The following is a 15,387-nucleotide window of genomic DNA, read 5'->3' as shown; positions in this document are numbered from 1 at the left end:
CCACCGCAGAGGACAGAAGAGGACGTGGACGACATGGCTCCCGATGGAGACTCCGCTGACCAGAGCCAGGGGCAGTCGGCCACCTTGCCCACCCTTTTGCAACGCCCCTGCCCAGCAACACAAACAATGCCCTGGGAGGCCTCCAGCCGGATCATGAGATGTCCGTCCACACTCATGATTTGTCTTTTCCTTGGTCGTGGGTCCCTGCTGACATCTGTTCCTGAGCTCACAGGTGATGTCCTGCCTGCTCCTGTGTCAGTGGTGCCCGGGGGGGGGGTTCCCGACTTGACCCTCCAAGCCAATGTCTCGATCCCGTCCCACATCTCACCTATTAAGTGTTGTCTAGCTTATGATTTACTTGTACAGTGCAACTTATTGAAACATTTGTTATTCATGTACAAGTTCTCCAGGTGGGGATGGAAATCACAAACCTGACCTGATGGACTCACATTAGGGACTAGTGGTCACCGGAGGGTTAAATCAGAAAGTGTTTTCTGTGTGTTCACAGATTAGTGTGTGTGTGTGTCACATGTTTCCTGTTACCTACAAGCAGCCGAGCCTGTTTGACAAAGGCTGGGAACTGATAAAAAGAAACGAGAAGAGGGATTTTTCCCGTCTTGTTGGGAGGGGTCAAGACCTGAGTTGGACTTGACATGATGATGGAGGAGTGGCCTGTGATTTTAAAAGTGAAACGAAGTGGACAGTGTAGTGTATATAAACACTGAGACACGCGTCCAATCTGTCACCACTGAGGCTCAGAGACGACTTCACCAGCTCAGCGACCAGACATGGCTCCGTGGGGTGACTCCAAACTCTTCTCCTGCTTCTGCATCCTCGTCATCACCTGCTACTGCACAGGTGAGTCTCTTTTCTTTTGTTACACGCTAACGCTTTTATCTCCTCATCTCTCCGAAGCAGTGAAATGACTCGTGACGTGGTCTTAAGTTGTGGGTTTACAGAGATAACAGGATGTAAATGATCCAAACAACTCGGCACGGCTCCAAAGAGAAGCAGCTACTTCCTTTTCCTTCAGTTCACACCGTGCACACACTAACTTTTAATCAGAGTAAAACCAGACAGAAATCTAATTAATTCCAATATGAAGAAACATATTTCTGAGTTAAGTACAATGCATAAAATATGTTAAAACATTATGTAATAATGATTATTACCTTTTAGTGCAAGAGAGCAAAGTAAACACAGTGAGGCTGCAGAGGGAAGCTGCTGGCGTTTCCCTCTGTTCAGTAGAACTGTAGGTGGAAGTTCAACATTCACTCTGAATTACAAGTGACAATGTGTGTGTGTCTGTGTCCTGACAATGTGCCCTTGAGCAAGTTGCTGACTCATTTCCTTCTCAGATTTTTGGAGCCACTACAGTATTTAGATAAATTGATGGATCGGCTAATTATTGCAACTCTCTCAAGATATTTTTTTAAATGCTTTAAAATGCTTTTTAAACATTAGAGCAAGGATTGAAAAATGTTTTACTTGCATTTGTTGTATTTTTAACTCTAACGATGCATTTTAATCCTTAATAATTTGCTTTTTACGAGGCAGAGGCCAAAGAATTAGAGAAAAACACTGAATAGAAGCTGCCAAATATATTCGAGTATGTTTTGAAACTGTGTTATGACCAATCTCATTAAAATACATACACACGCACACACACACACGCACACACACACACACACAGCAGCGTACTTTAAACAACCTCATAAACAAAAGAGCTTCTGCATCTAAATATTGGTTGTATAAATGGTTTGTATATAATAACGTCAGCTTTGTGTGTCGCTTACAATGACTCTAACAGAAAGCGGCTCCTCCTCTGTGTTCACACGTTGTTGCGGTGGAACGACGACACCCTGAGCTCACAGAGGGACACAGCCATAAATCATCTCATAGGTCAAACTCATCTCCTCTTCTTTGTCCTTCAGTGACAGTCGCTCAGATCCCCATGGACTGCTGCCTGAGCGTCAAGAACAAGATGATAGAGAGACGACGGATCGTGGACTACAGTCTTCAGACCAGTGGACACGGCTGCTCTATCGATGCCACCATGTGAGTTCAGTGCAGTGTTTAACATGTTTAACCAGCGGGGGGGGAGGGGGGGGTTTCATCCATCTGACCTAAATGACCTGGTGTCGTTGCAGCCTGCTGACCATACGAGGCCGGAGGCTCTGTGTCCCCACCAACGAACCCTGGGTCCAAACAGTGATGAGCCACGTGGACCGCCAGAAGGCACGGTGCAAGGGAAGCTGCAAGGTACCCGCACTCAGCTGCTCTGACCTCACATCTCAAACTAATGTTTTAAAAAAAAGCTGCAAACTAAAAAATTGTAGCACTGATTCATTTATTGTGTGTTTGGTTTGTTGACAGAGCAAACGCGGGGCCCAAGGGAGGCGTGCTTGACCTCTGACCCCTTCAGCCACCTTGACGACAACATCGGGCCTCCACGAGTCAGGGAGGAGACGCAGTGACTCAAACCAATTTAAATAATAAATCGTTATATTGAGAGGATCTTCTTATACTAAACAGCCATTTCTCTATTTTTGTAAAATGTTTATGTTTGTAAGATACATTTTTCTTTGAGTGGCAAAAATATAAATTAAAAATTGAGTTGTTTTTATACTTTTAAACATTTTATTTTGGGCATTTTTCCAAGGAGTGTGGAATCGAAAAATGTGAATGAGTGAGTGTGTGGCTCATCAAACTGTGAACAACTGAACTACTCAGGCAGCTGCAGATTGTTGGAATGGATTCGAATGATTGTTGAACATTTTTCAGAATAAAACGAGTTTCCTGCCAATCCTGACAATGTCTCTGGTTCTTTGTTGGTGAAACTAAAGTAAATAATCTTTATTATTTTTCTGTTTGGTTTCTTTGAATCTCGTCCCTGCTGGAGATAAAGTTGGATTTTATGTCCGTTTAGTTATTTCTTGCTTTACATCATCACATCATAACCACATCGTGTCGTTCTTGGTTCATATCCCATCTGAGCCGTAGTTTTGATATAACTCTGCTGACAAACAAAACAAAGTGTGAAAAGCTCTGTGGAGTGTGTGTTGAGGACAAAAGACACAGGAGCCGCGCAGGTTTGTGATCACGTGAGCACTTTGTTATTGAACATCCACAGTAGTTTGATAAGGTCGTACACATCCTATATCCTGGACACAGAGAGAAGAGCGGGGTCGCTGACGCCGAAGGTATTTACAGAGCGAGGCAGAGAGAAACCAGACGACTCACAACTCAAATCAAAAAGCTAATCCGTCTTCGCCTCCTCGTCTCTCTGGTGTCGTCACTTTCTTTCTGCTCCGACCACCAGCCGCGTCAACTCCTTCTTTCCAGTCCGCAGGTTGTTAGCACTGAAACTAAAGCTTATACTTGCTTCCTGTATGAAACAGAAAATGCATTAATAACATTTACACATATAGATCTATGGCAGAAATTAACCACTGAAGGGTTTAAATATATTTACACTTCAGCGAGAATTAAATATTAAATCATTTTGGTGAAGTTCAACGTTTAAAAAAAAAAAAAAAAAACTGTACAATAATGCAACCAAGAGAGGAAAAACAAAATGGAAGAATTATATCCCATGTAAGTTTTTCAAAAACTACACAAGCATTCATTTATTTAATAAATGTACATTGATTTCACCTGTTTTTAAATGTGTAATATGTTTGGACCGGGCATCTGTTCACACTCTATTGCCTTAAGTTGTACTTTTCTCTCAACTCATTAGGAACCTAAGGCCACATTTGACACCGTGTACGTCCGAGCACAGGACCGCCCGTAGAGCCGCCGTCACAGACCGTGCTGGGGTTTAACCTCTCGACGTCAGAAGAGATCAACGCCTTCTGTTTCTTCACTGTTCTCTGAAGTCCAGAATAAACATCAGCTTAGATGCATGTGTAAAATAAACTGTAACGTCAAGACGAATGTTTGGGCCTCAAGCGCTTTAAGGCATAAATAAGATCACCGACCCCATTTTTCTAAATGCAAAAAAGTAATTAGCGATACTTTAAAAAAAACAAAAAACAGAATCACACTCGGCTGGCGTACCTGTCACTCACCGATAATTTCAACTGATAATTTCTTGCCAGCTTTTCCAGGATTAACAACTCTAGCTTAAATTGCTTGGGACTTGATGGAAATGGCAAAAAAAAAAAAAAACACTTTTCAATGTTAAAAGGAAGTTAAAGAAAAATCCTGGATCGGCCCCTAAAGTGAGTTCTTCCTCGTTCCATCCTTCCAGCAAGTTTCGAGGACACGTGTTCAGTAGTTTAACAGACGGGGGGGGACACAACATCCTTGGCGGAGGTGGAAAGACATCTTCGCTGCTCATTGGACGTGTCCCCCTGTTTTCTGTCCATTTAGATACTGGCAAATTAGCATTTACAAAAAAAAGACAGACTGATCAAACTGCACCGAAGCATTTGGCTCGTTCGTGTCTTCAGATTAGATTAGAGATCAGATTTTAGGGGAAATAGAGAGTTTAAATGCACCAAAACCACATCAGCCATTTGCTCAACCCAGCTACAAGCAGAGAGGAAGAGAGAACATCCATCGCTTCTTCTCCAAAGAAACAGGAGCAGTGATCGGGGACGACAGATGGGGAATGAAAAAACGTTTTCACTTGAGTTAAACAGGCGTCTGAAAACACCGCAGCGAGGTTTTATCCTTTATCCAGAATCATAATAATAAGAATTTGCCGAAAACAAACACGTCTGCAGAGGTGGAACAAGTTTTGCTTTTACATCAACCACCTTAGATCTTCCCCGAAAAAAGTAAAAAGAATAAGGATTCGCCGACTCTACGTGAATTAAAGTCGTCAGTCGGCACGAAGCAAGCGACGGGACATCGAACCAAACCGTGTTCAGAGTGCGGCACAGCGCGGTGAAAGTAAAGACGGTACGGCAAAGTGCAGCTAGGCGTGGTGCAGAGCATATATATATCATACGTGTGTCGGCCCTCCGTGTTTAGTTGGAAGTAAAGATGGATGTTGTTCACACGGGTTTTTAAACTTGTGTCACTGCTGAGAGAGAAGAGCGTCTTCCAGAGTCTTTGGGTTCGGTTTCTCGTCGGGTCTTTTGGTTGTTTGGATGTATGCATGCGTACTTGTCTCGGATGAAGCCTTGGAGTCGACGTGAGTTCGTGTTTGAGGCTGCATGCTTCCCTTGCATATGTCTGTACAACGTTTGAACAATCGTCATATGTTTATTTTCAGTTTTCCCTTTTTCAAAAAGCAGATTTTTTTAACGCGTGTCCGGAGCTGTTTGCCTTCGTCTTTGACTTTATTCCCGTCTCGGCTGCGGCTCAGCAGAGGCCAGCGGCGTCCCGGCTGTCGTCCATGCTGTTCAGGGTGACGTAGATGATGGGAACCAATCCCCGCGTGGAGCCCAGGGAGCAGAGCAGCCAATCGGGATCGGCTTTGCTCAGGACCAGCAGGACGTCGCCCTTGCTGAAGCTCAGCTGTCCGGGCTCGGTGGCGATGTGGTGGCACAGAGCTCGGACTTCGCTGAGGAGCAAAGAGAGGACGTTAGATTCAGAGCGGAGCCGGAGAGATGAGTCTTAAACACATCACCTCTGATCAAACAAAGCTGCTCAGTTACTGCATTTCTTCTTCGTCTTGTTGGATTTAAACTCTCTGGTTTTTGGGCTGAAACTGTGACGGATATTTTCTTTTCTGAACCTCTGTTCTTTAAAATGCAAATTCTTTCCAAAGATATTGAGTACATTTCATTTTAAACAACTTTTGGACACTTTAACTACCTTCACACATGATATGTACTTAATTCCTTATATTCGATCAATACAACCTTATTTATACTGCATCTTTCAAACAAATCGAATGTAGTGGAATTAAAAATGAGTTGAAAACATTCTGACACTAAGCTTTAAACTAAAATAAAGCTTCCTGAAGTTGTTATTGTTTTCCTATAGCTTTATTCTGAAGTATAAAACTGGATGAGTGGAGGATCACGTGTTTGACGGATCAGGACGACTCGCTCACCACAGAGGCTGTCGTCTGGCTTCAGGTGGTTGAGTCCACCTCGGGGGGGGGTGTGCGTTCTGGGCGGGAGGAGTCTGAGGCTCCGTCTTCTTCCCGCTGCCTCCTGCTCCGATCGTCTGGGCCACGAGGTCGAGGACGGACCTGTCCAGACCGAGCCAACCCGACGGAGGCCTGAGGGACGAAGGAGAAGAAGACTGATCATACCGAGGGCTGAGTTAGATCAAGGTTGAGACTTGAGACTTTAAAGATGAGTCTAATAATTCTGTATTTATCTCAGCTGCAACAAATCCCAGGAAAACACTTTGGCTTCTCTCCAGTCACTTGTGGAAGATAATGTGTGAACTTGTGTTTTTAATGTACTTCAGAGTCTGAACCTACCTGCTCCTCTGACTTCTCGCCCTCTGCTCAGCTGCCTCCGCTCTGGAAGGAGAACCGAGACTCGCTCCGAAGAGCCTGCCCCAACGCAAACTCTGTCCCTGTGAGGGGCTCTCCACCCGGGCTGCAGCCGGGGCCCCGGTGCCCGTGACCTCCACAGGTTTTGTCTCTTTCTCCTGGTTGAGAACAGACTCGGGGGGGCTGCCCATCCACGAGGGTCTCCCCCAGGGTCCGCCCGACTCCTCGCTGGAGCTACTGTTGCTCTTCCTGCTCCTGCAGCCCTCCCCTTGTTGGCTTGACTCTGCCCCCTCCACCACGCCCTCCCTGGTGGGCGGTAGCCGGCCCTGTCGTCTCGCCGATGACCTCTTCCTCTTCTCGGTCTTCACAAACTTGGTCTTCTCCGTGGATTGGTCGATGTAGACCTGGGAGGACTGCATGAGCTGGTACCACCACCCGGCCTGTCTGTCCTGCCACTGACGCCCTTCTTCAGCTGGATCCTTCTCTTTCCTCTTCCTCCGGTCCTTCTCTTGTCCATCCTCCCCTTCTCCCTGGCTCTCCTGGCCCACACCTTTCACCCTCTCCTCACTTGTCCCCCTCTCCTTCCAAAGATTGGAAAACCCTACCTCCATCGTCGACTGTCTGCTAACAGGTCCGGCTGTCATGCTCTCCGTTGCGTCCCCCTCCTTCCTCACACTCGATTTGAACCCCCACCCCTCCCTTCTCGACTTGGCTCCTTCCATCCTCGGCCACGTTCCCTCCCGTCTCAGCCCCGCCCTCTCCTTTTTCAGCTCGCCGCTCGAGTCTCTGACCATTTCGCTCACGGTGGTGCTCCACCCTCGCATGAGCTGGAAGGTGGAGCGAGCCGACTGGTCGACGCTCTGGCCCGCAGAGCACAGCTGCTCCTTGCGACGCAGGTGCTCCTGGCCCTTTTGGAGGAGGTGCGGCTCGAACAGGAGGTCCAGGTCGAAGGGGAGCAGCGACAGCGGCTGCAGCAGGAGGAGGAGCTCCTCGAAGAGAGGCTGGCAGGCGCCCTGCGACAGGGGAAGGAAACCCCACGGGTTGTAGTGTGCCGCTATGATATCTGAGGAAAGGGAAACAGAAAGAATCAGAGGCGGATTCAAGACTCAAGAGGTGTTTGGAGATGATAAACAACGCACACGTTATCTCACCTTCATGTGTGTAGAGGTGATTGAACCAGAACTCCAAAGATTTCAGGCTGAAATAGACGATAAGTCAAACATTAAAACTGCAGCAGAATGAAAGAAGATAACTGCAGGAGGCCAACGAGACCTTTCACCACCCAAATCTAATCAGTTCATCCTGAGGGCTAAGTGGACGCTTGTGCCAAATATTAAAGGAATCCCCTTAAGGTGTTTTTAAGATAACATGTTCACAAGGTTAAACGTTTGACCTTTTACCACAAAAAATCAAATCAGTTAAACTGAGGAAATTCCCTCGAGGGGTTTTTGTGACATTGTGTTGACAAGAAGGAAACAGACGCACAACCTCAAAACACAAAACCTCCGGTCACTGGAGGAAAGTAGTGAAGTGAAAAACATCATTTTGACCATTTGACCGAACTTCCAACTTCCAGGTTCTCAGTCATTATCCCAGTGAAAGAGGAAACTGCTGGAAGGAGAAGTGACTCACTTGAGCAGACCGAAGATGAAGGAGTTCATCCTCATGCTGTGGCTGCTGAGCTCGGAGAACTGGCTCACCTTCGAGAACAAGCTGTGGAGGACGCGAGTGGACGGGCCTGACAGGAGACAAACGGAAAGACTCACACACACATAACAGGGCTGCTTGTTCTCATGACACAGTAACTGTCCTGTGACGGTAAACACAAGAATGAACTAGGAAACCCCAGGTCTTTAGATATTCATGTCCTCCTCCTCGTCCTCACCCAGCTGAGTGGAGGCCTCCACCAGGCTCCAGGGCTGACAGCGCCGCTGCCCGATGATCAGGTCCAGCACGTAGGCCTTCAGGCCGTCCTGCAGCACGTCGTGCAGGGCCGGGCACAGGTACTTCAGGATGAGGTGCCCCACGTTGGGACTCACCCAGCTGTTCCCCAGCTTCGCCTGGAGAAACGTTACGAGGGATACAGGGAAAGTAAAGGGACATGTGAAGATATGGAACTTTGGATTTAGGCTTAAGAAAGAAACAGATTGAATTCACTGATTCTCTGCATCTGCTTCTCTCCTCTTCTCAGGAGGAGATTTATCTGGAGCCTCGTTTGTTTAACGTCTTATTGGCTCCGAGATAAAAAACAAACTCACAAGGGACCAATTATATGTCTCATATTAAATATCAGTGATTGTTGCCTGGTTCGTTCAAAATAAAATCAAGTAACAGATCAATTACAAACCAAACAAAAGATGTGACTGTTACAGATTCACCGACACACTGATGCAACACCGTAATAATAAGATAAAAAGACTTAAGACATAAGTATCATGATATAATATAATAAGTATATAGCAATAAATATCTTTCCTTCAAACACATGAACACACGTCACACGATCCCTGACTACAAGAGGAACTCAGGTAAGAGTTCTGGCGCCATCTGTCTGTGAGATTTCTGCACTTCACCTGCTGGAAGGTTCACGTTCTTTTAACTCAATCATTCTAAAACTGTTTCTTTATCAACATTAACATTAATCAACCATTGATGAACATTCACCTTCACGTCTGGATCTCGACTGGTTCCGAAATGAGCCACAATCAGATCCACTGCTGTGTTCACTGCTTTCACCAAAGCTGGAGAGAGAGAGGAAAACAAAACATGAATCTCAACCTTTGACCTCTAAAGTTATAATCCGGTTAAGTGAATGAACTAAATTTTAAGAAATTCCCTCGAGGTGTTTCTAGAAATTAAATGTAAAAAATAAAGTTACCTATAGGTTTATAACAAACTGTGCCTCTTGGCGGCTGATGGATAAAAACACACCTCTTGGAGGGTGTATCTGAAGTCAGGGTGAGAAAGGTTCAGTAAATGGCGTCTTGCTCGAGGACACTTCAGCAGTTAGGGAGTAAAACCTGGATGCTCCTCATGAAGGACTTCTTACGACCCCCTGCTGCTTCAACGGGCCTCTAATGACGCTCCTCGCCGTCGAGTGGCCTCTTCACACGGAGGACGGCTCTCTGGTGAAACACCCTCACCCCCACCGCACCGCGTGGACATGTGGCGTCTGTGATTCTCCACAGAGACTAAATTCACAGAGATTCACCGACAGGTCTTTTCTAACGTCAGAGAGTCAGAGATACAAGCAACCACTGAAAATCTGTTTTCTGGTCATTTTAACTATAACTTATTACGATGTCTCACTGCATCAATACCTTTATAACCTGGTATCACGTGACTGCAAATCGTAAACCATAAACACAGATAATGAGATATCTGTGATAGGCTCATATCGGCTGAGATCAGAAAACTGATATATCAAGACAGAAGCAATTGATCAGATAATCACACGACTATAAACCTCAGAAATAGAGAAATAAATAAATGTAGTAATACAGAAATAGCCTCTTTAATCATGGACTGTATGTATAACTCTGCACTAGTGTCGTACTAGTATGAAGGCTTGAGTTTGACCAATCGGGATGAAGTTCATCCACTTTTTTTTAATAGGAACTTATTTTTCTGAACTTAATTATTTTGATAAAGTGATTAAATTCCTTCGCTTCTAAAAGTTCATGTGGAAAAGTTCCCGTTGTCGAAGAGAGAGACCGAGAGATGCTCCACAAATACAGACTCGCTGAGTGAATGAAGGCAGCGGGTTACACACACACTATATATTAATATATATATATATATATATTAATATATATAGTATATGTAACTAAGCAGCAGGGCCTCACCTCTCTTCAGCGACAGGTCCACAGAGATGTGGGTGTGTGAGGAAGAGCAGGAGGACGATGAAGAGGTGGCGTCGGGGGAGAGGCAGAACTCCTCCGGCGGCTTCTCGGTCATGGAGAAATAGTCCGGCAGGAAATCGGTGTAGCTCTGCTGCAGCTTAGCTGATTGGCCGACTGCGGAGACACACACGTAAACACACAATAAGACACAACACAACATCAACACACATCAATTCGAAGCATGAGAAGCATTTTTCAGGATCAGCAGGTGTGACGTGGAGAAAAAAACACTTTTACAAATCGTCATAATTCTGACAATAAGACAATTGGCACCATTAATCCGTCCCAGCGTGTAGCCACAGGGCGCCGCTGGGAAATCGAACACGTTGCGCCTGGCAGGCCGTGTCCCCCCGCCCCTTCGGGTGTCAGTGTTGCCGGACAGGACGGACGATCCTACGCCGGAGACCCTCTCCAGCCCCAGTGGGTTTCGCCGGCGGTACTCCCTCCATTTGAGGGCTTGAGGAGAGAGGTGGTGAGCTGTCAGGGAGGGGGGGGGTGTTTAGATCATGACGGAGGGGGGTAGTGGTTTATTGAGAAGATGGATGGGTGAGATGTTTGGGGTGAAAGAAGAGGAAGAGGAGGAAAAGGTGAAGAAGATACAAGTCCATGCGTGAAGGGAGGGAAGACAGAGAAAAAGAGAGAAAGATAAGAGATTCTTCTAAAGAGACATTTAATTTATATCTGTGACGTGAAAACCTCAGATGTTTGTTTCCTCATGAAAACGTCACAAAAACGATCAAAATTAAATGTTTCGTTTTCTAAACTTTGGGCAGTGAACTGACAAAAAAATCAATTCAGGATCAAAACAGGAAGGAAATCGAGAGTTTAGAGATCAGATGTAAAGTCATGAAGAACAGAACAGGAAACATGACCACAGACACAGAGCGGACAGAAAGAGTGGAAAAGCTCATTCCTGCTTTTACAAGAGATTTTTTTCTGTTTCTGAGTTTCTCCTGTGAAGCAGCAGCAGCAGGTTGTCGGGTCCCGACTCGTTCACACCAACAGGAACATGTGGGGAACGTCCAGACGAGGGGCGGAGCCTGTAGAGCAGCAGGGGCGGAGCCTGTAGAGCAGCAGGAGGCCGGACATGACGTATAAACTCTGCTGTGGAAAGATCAGTGTTGTTGTTTACAGCTCATCCACACCGGCGTCGGCCCTCATCACCAAAAGATCTGGAACCTCCTCGTGTTTCCAAGTTGACGTCTTCGTCTTCTACGTGTACGGCTCCTCTTCTTCATCCTGAGATGTTTGTGTTCTTCCAGTTTCACGTCCGTCACGTGTTAGAAACCTCATCAACACGTCCACTCGCTCACTGGGACGCTTCAGGACATTGTCCTGCTGTTTCCTCACATGGACTCACTCTGACTTTTTACAGAAAATGAGCAACTCAACATAATTTGATCCTCATTATGTGAACACAAAACAAAGATCAAAGAAGTTATAATAAAAGTTATAATATAAATAATGCTAAATGTCTTTTGAACCAAACCAGGCTCGAGATCTTAACGGAAATATTGTTGGAGTTTGTTTTTTGTCAACATTTACATTGTGACTTGTATTTCCTTGAGCACCAGCAGCTTTCACTCTTGAGAACACAACATGAATAATAATAATAATAATAATAATAACTTCTGGAACCTACCATTCTGTGTCCTGGCTCCAGAGCCGTTGCTTCCCTCGCCGTGTTTCCCAGAGTCCACACATCCCAGTGGACTCAGCGTGTCACTGTGCAGCGCTGGTAGACTCGTCGGAGCTCCACGGTGGAAGCAGTGTCCCTGCACCGCCGGCAGCATGGGCGGCACCGCCCCCCTCTTCACGCCCAGCGATGGAGGCGGGGGGGTCGACGGTGCTGAACCCCCTCCCTGTTTGGGGGAGTGCAGGGGGCTGAAGCCGGCTGACAGCGGGCAGGAGGGGCTGTGAGGCGGCTGAGGGCTGGGGCTGCAGGTGGAGCAGGTCCCAGAGCTGGGCGCCCCCTGGAGACGAACCGGGGAGTAGCTCCCGAGGGGCGAGGGACGAACTGATCCAGGGGGAGGGGCTTCCCCAGCCAGAGCCCCCTGGTAACTGTGCACATTTTCAGCTGCATCCTCCCCATCCTCCCCCACCGCACCACCAGAACCAGAGCCGGAGCCGGAACTGGAGCGGGCCTGCATCCCCGAGACGTAACCCGTGAGCAGGGGCAGCAGGGGCTTGGGCTGGGGGGGTTTAGAGGCAAACGTGTGGTGGAAGGTGAAGGGCTGGATGGGGAGGGTGGTGGGCCGCTGGTCCAGGCTGTACCGGACCACCGCCGGCTGACTGTCCGAGGAGCTGGAGAGGCCCCCTGGAGGAGAGGAGAGGAAGAGGTTACGTTTCTATTTCACAAATGATTAAAATTAAAACATCTAGATCTAAGCAAGTAAGAAATAGACATAGCAACAAATGTTCAAATAAATAAATCATGTCCAGGACGGAGTATTTATCGAGTCCAACCTTTTTCTTATATTTCATCAAAACATTTTGTGAAATCCTTCAATAACCCAGTTTTTATCTCGTGACTCAGCCAGAACAGGTAAACTAAATCAAAGCAAATAAAGTATTTAAAATAATCTGCACCTAAAAAACACGAAATTAGAAATACCTCTCAGAATAACACAATATAATTCACGAGCACCACAATCTGCCGCCTCCAAAACTTTCCCCATCATAACCTTCAAATTTGTTTTTCAGGACATTAGAGTGAATTGGTTTTACATGGGTGTACCTAATATACTGGTCACTTCTCAGTTCAGGCTTTAATTCACAAGGGAAACTATTATTCAATATATTACTGATTATTTATTATATATTAGTGCAGTGTTTTACCATAGCGAAGGTGCTCAAAGACATTTAAAAACATAATATTGTTACTCACATTCCAACATTACTTGAGAATAATGTATTCGTGAATAGAACAATTATGACCAAAATGGTTATCATGATTATTTTGATCAATATTAAGATCACGAATATTTGTCAGGATTATTTATTGGTTTTAAAGACAAAATATTTTACAGCCTGTTCACATTGAAACAACAGAGCTGCCTTCACTTCAGTGTTGTGCTACTTTCTGGTTAATGTACGAATCCGGTTGTCGGCCTCAGAGTCTTTGCTGAAGTTGAGAAAGTTTGGGAAGTTTTGTTTTCGTGAATAAAATGTCAAGATACCGTTAATAACTCCCATAACTTTCTAAAATACAAGTTGACAGTTAAAATGACTTTGTCCAACCGACAGCACTGAGATGCTTAAATTGCAGTGATAGAATAAACATGTCAGGAGGTGAAACCTGTCAATAAACGATCAAATCCTTCAGGAACATTTTCTGCAGATTCATTAACCGATGAATCGCTTCTGGACCAAACTGCATAAACACGAAGGTCGAAAATGAAACCTGAAATACAGACGAGCAGAAAACTGCCCAGTCATGAGTCACAGGGCTGAACAGGTCTGTTATCACCGTCCACCATCGACCGAGACTCTGACCGCTCCCCCACGTGCACACAGACACACACACACACACATGCATGTTCACAGAAACACACAACACACACAGACACACACAGACTTGACCTGGAGGCTCTGCAGTCAGGAGACACCAGCGAGGAGAAAGAGGCCTTATTCTGTTTTCTACCAGTGTGTGTGTGTGTGTGTGTGTGTTTGTGTGTGATCCCAGATCCCAGTGCAGTGTGTGACAGTGTGTGTATGTGTTTGTGTGTATGTGTTTGTGACGTCAGCAATGTTGCGCAAGCTGTTTGTCGCCCTAAAGCCCACCCACCAATGTCACCTGAGCTGGGTGCTGTGCTGCCTTTTGGCCACAGGAGGTGCTGTAGACACATGACGGAGGGAGGCACATGCGCACACATGCACACACACACACACACACACACACACACACACACACACACAAACACACCCATCAGGCCTCTGCTCCCACTGGAGATGGAGAAAAGAAACGCCCCCTCCCCTCTCTCCTCTATCTGCTCCGTCATCCCTCTTCCTCTCTCTCCTCACCCTCCTCCATCTCCTCCCTGCATCCTCTCTTCCTCTTTCCCCTCCCTCCCTCCCTCCCTCCCTCTCTTCATCTCTTCTCCTCCATCAGGCGGTTGCAGACCTTTTCCTTTTCACAGCATCATGTCGGCATCATTAGCGAGCGAGCTGCTTCCCCGAGGCTTTTAAAGAGGCCTGTGCGCTGCAGTGGAGCGACGCAGCTGACTGATGTGAAGTCTGATGAATAATATATTTGCTGTGCGATGCGGCGCAGCCTCTCATTATAACATTTAACCATCTCCGTGTGTGTGCGGAGACAAAGTGAAGAGCATGTATTTCAGGCCCGGGTGAGACACGCCTTGTTTTCAGAGACGACCCCCCCACCTGACTTCCACATCGTCGACCGAAGAGCTTCAAGCCATAAAAACATGGAATCCATTCTCTCCTTGAAAACCGCTGCAGGTTAATGTGTCAGTAATAAATCACTGATTTGGAAAGATGTGGACGTTAGAAGCTGATTCTTACCTTAAATATTAAATAATTAGCTTAAATCTCTATTTGCTGTTTGGAAATTGAAGTCAGTTATTCTGAGTGGGTTGAAAACGTTTACATCTACAGAATAAGATTTTCACCTCTGCCTGGGAGGTTATGTTTTCACCCCCGTTCTGTCTGTCTGGTTTTCAGCAGGAGATTAAAACCAGTGAACAGAAATCCACAAAACTTGATTAAAGGACATGGGCCAAGAAGGAATTCATTAAATTTGGGATCAGGACAAAGCGACGGATCCAGGGATGTTTTTATCACTTTCTTTTCATATTGCACGATATTAGTTTTGTATTATTTTGTCCGGGAGAATAATTCATGGATCTTGATCTTGTCATATTTAAGGGTCTGATATCTATGAGTGTGAGTAACTTGGTGCAGCTTGATTGAATTTAATTGGACAGTTTCATGAGCTCCACTGAGAGACAAAGAGTCTTTGGGTGGAGGAATGAATATCCACATTCCTGCAGACTGAGCTTCATACAGTCAGTCCACTCTGCATCCACCAGGTTCATTTAGTTCTCCAGTTACAGGACT

At 46.0% G+C, this 15,387-nt stretch overlaps 2 protein-coding genes across 6 annotated transcripts in view; one reads left to right on the top strand and one right to left on the bottom strand.

The window, feature by feature from the left end:
• Positions 1-714: 714 nt before the first annotated feature.
• LOC117768110 (C-C motif chemokine 19-like) lies at positions 715-11,769 on the top strand. Of its 2 annotated transcripts, XR_004615009.1 has the most exons (5): positions 715-858; positions 1,935-2,058; positions 2,151-2,262; positions 2,377-2,568; positions 11,747-11,769. XR_004615009.1 is itself a non-coding variant. In XM_034596220.1 (4 exons), the coding sequence occupies exons 1-4, from the start codon at positions 789-791 to the stop codon at positions 2,407-2,409; spliced, it is 339 nt and encodes a 112-aa protein (XP_034452111.1). In that variant the 5' UTR covers positions 715-788; the 3' UTR covers positions 2,410-2,812. The 2 variants fall into 2 exon arrangements, 1 of the variants encoding a protein (XP_034452111.1); XM_034596220.1 differs by lacking the exon at positions 11,747-11,769 and having other exon boundaries at positions 2,377-2,812.
• The window catches only part of rusc2 (RUN and SH3 domain containing 2), a 29,987-nt gene continuing 17,700 nt past the window's right edge, over positions 3,101-15,387 (bottom strand). For 3 of the 4 annotated variants that reach the window (XM_034596216.1, XM_034596218.1, XM_034596217.1), the window contains exons 4-13: positions 11,951-12,625; positions 10,582-10,785; positions 10,252-10,422; positions 9,071-9,147; positions 8,292-8,466; positions 8,039-8,144; positions 7,558-7,604; positions 6,392-7,469; positions 6,014-6,184; positions 3,101-5,518 (exon numbers count right to left, since the gene is read on the bottom strand). In XM_034596216.1, the coding sequence (XP_034452107.1) occupies positions 5,317-5,518; positions 6,014-6,184; positions 6,392-7,469; positions 7,558-7,604; positions 8,039-8,144; positions 8,292-8,466; positions 9,071-9,147; positions 10,252-10,422; positions 10,582-10,785; positions 11,951-12,625 (2,906 nt within the window). In that variant the 3' untranslated portion in view covers positions 3,101-5,316. The remainder of the gene's footprint in view (positions 5,519-6,013; positions 6,185-6,391; positions 7,470-7,557; positions 7,605-8,038; positions 8,145-8,291; positions 8,467-9,070; positions 9,148-10,251; positions 10,423-10,581; positions 10,786-11,950; positions 12,626-15,387) is intronic. The other variant, XM_034596219.1, reaches the window with a different exon arrangement.

This window comes from Hippoglossus hippoglossus, chromosome 9 (assembly GCF_009819705.1).
Source record: "Hippoglossus hippoglossus isolate fHipHip1 chromosome 9, fHipHip1.pri, whole genome shotgun sequence".
Taxonomy (NCBI): domain Eukaryota; kingdom Metazoa; phylum Chordata; class Actinopteri; order Pleuronectiformes; family Pleuronectidae; genus Hippoglossus; species Hippoglossus hippoglossus.
The sequence above is the reverse complement of the archived record's forward strand: the minus strand, read 5'-3'. Positions and strand labels throughout refer to the sequence as shown.

Coding starts and splice junctions, on each gene's coding strand:
- LOC117768110 (XM_034596220.1), top strand. CDS start 789: ATGGCTCCGTGGGGTGACTCCAAACTCTTCTCCTGCTTCTGCATCCTC. Junction 859..1,934: donor CATCACCTGCTACTGCACAG/GTGAGTCTCTTT, acceptor TTTGTCCTTCAG/TGACAGTCGCTCAGATCCCC. Junction 2,263..2,376: donor GGTGCAAGGGAAGCTGCAAG/GTACCCGCACTC, acceptor GTTTGTTGACAG/AGCAAACGCGGGGCCCAAGG.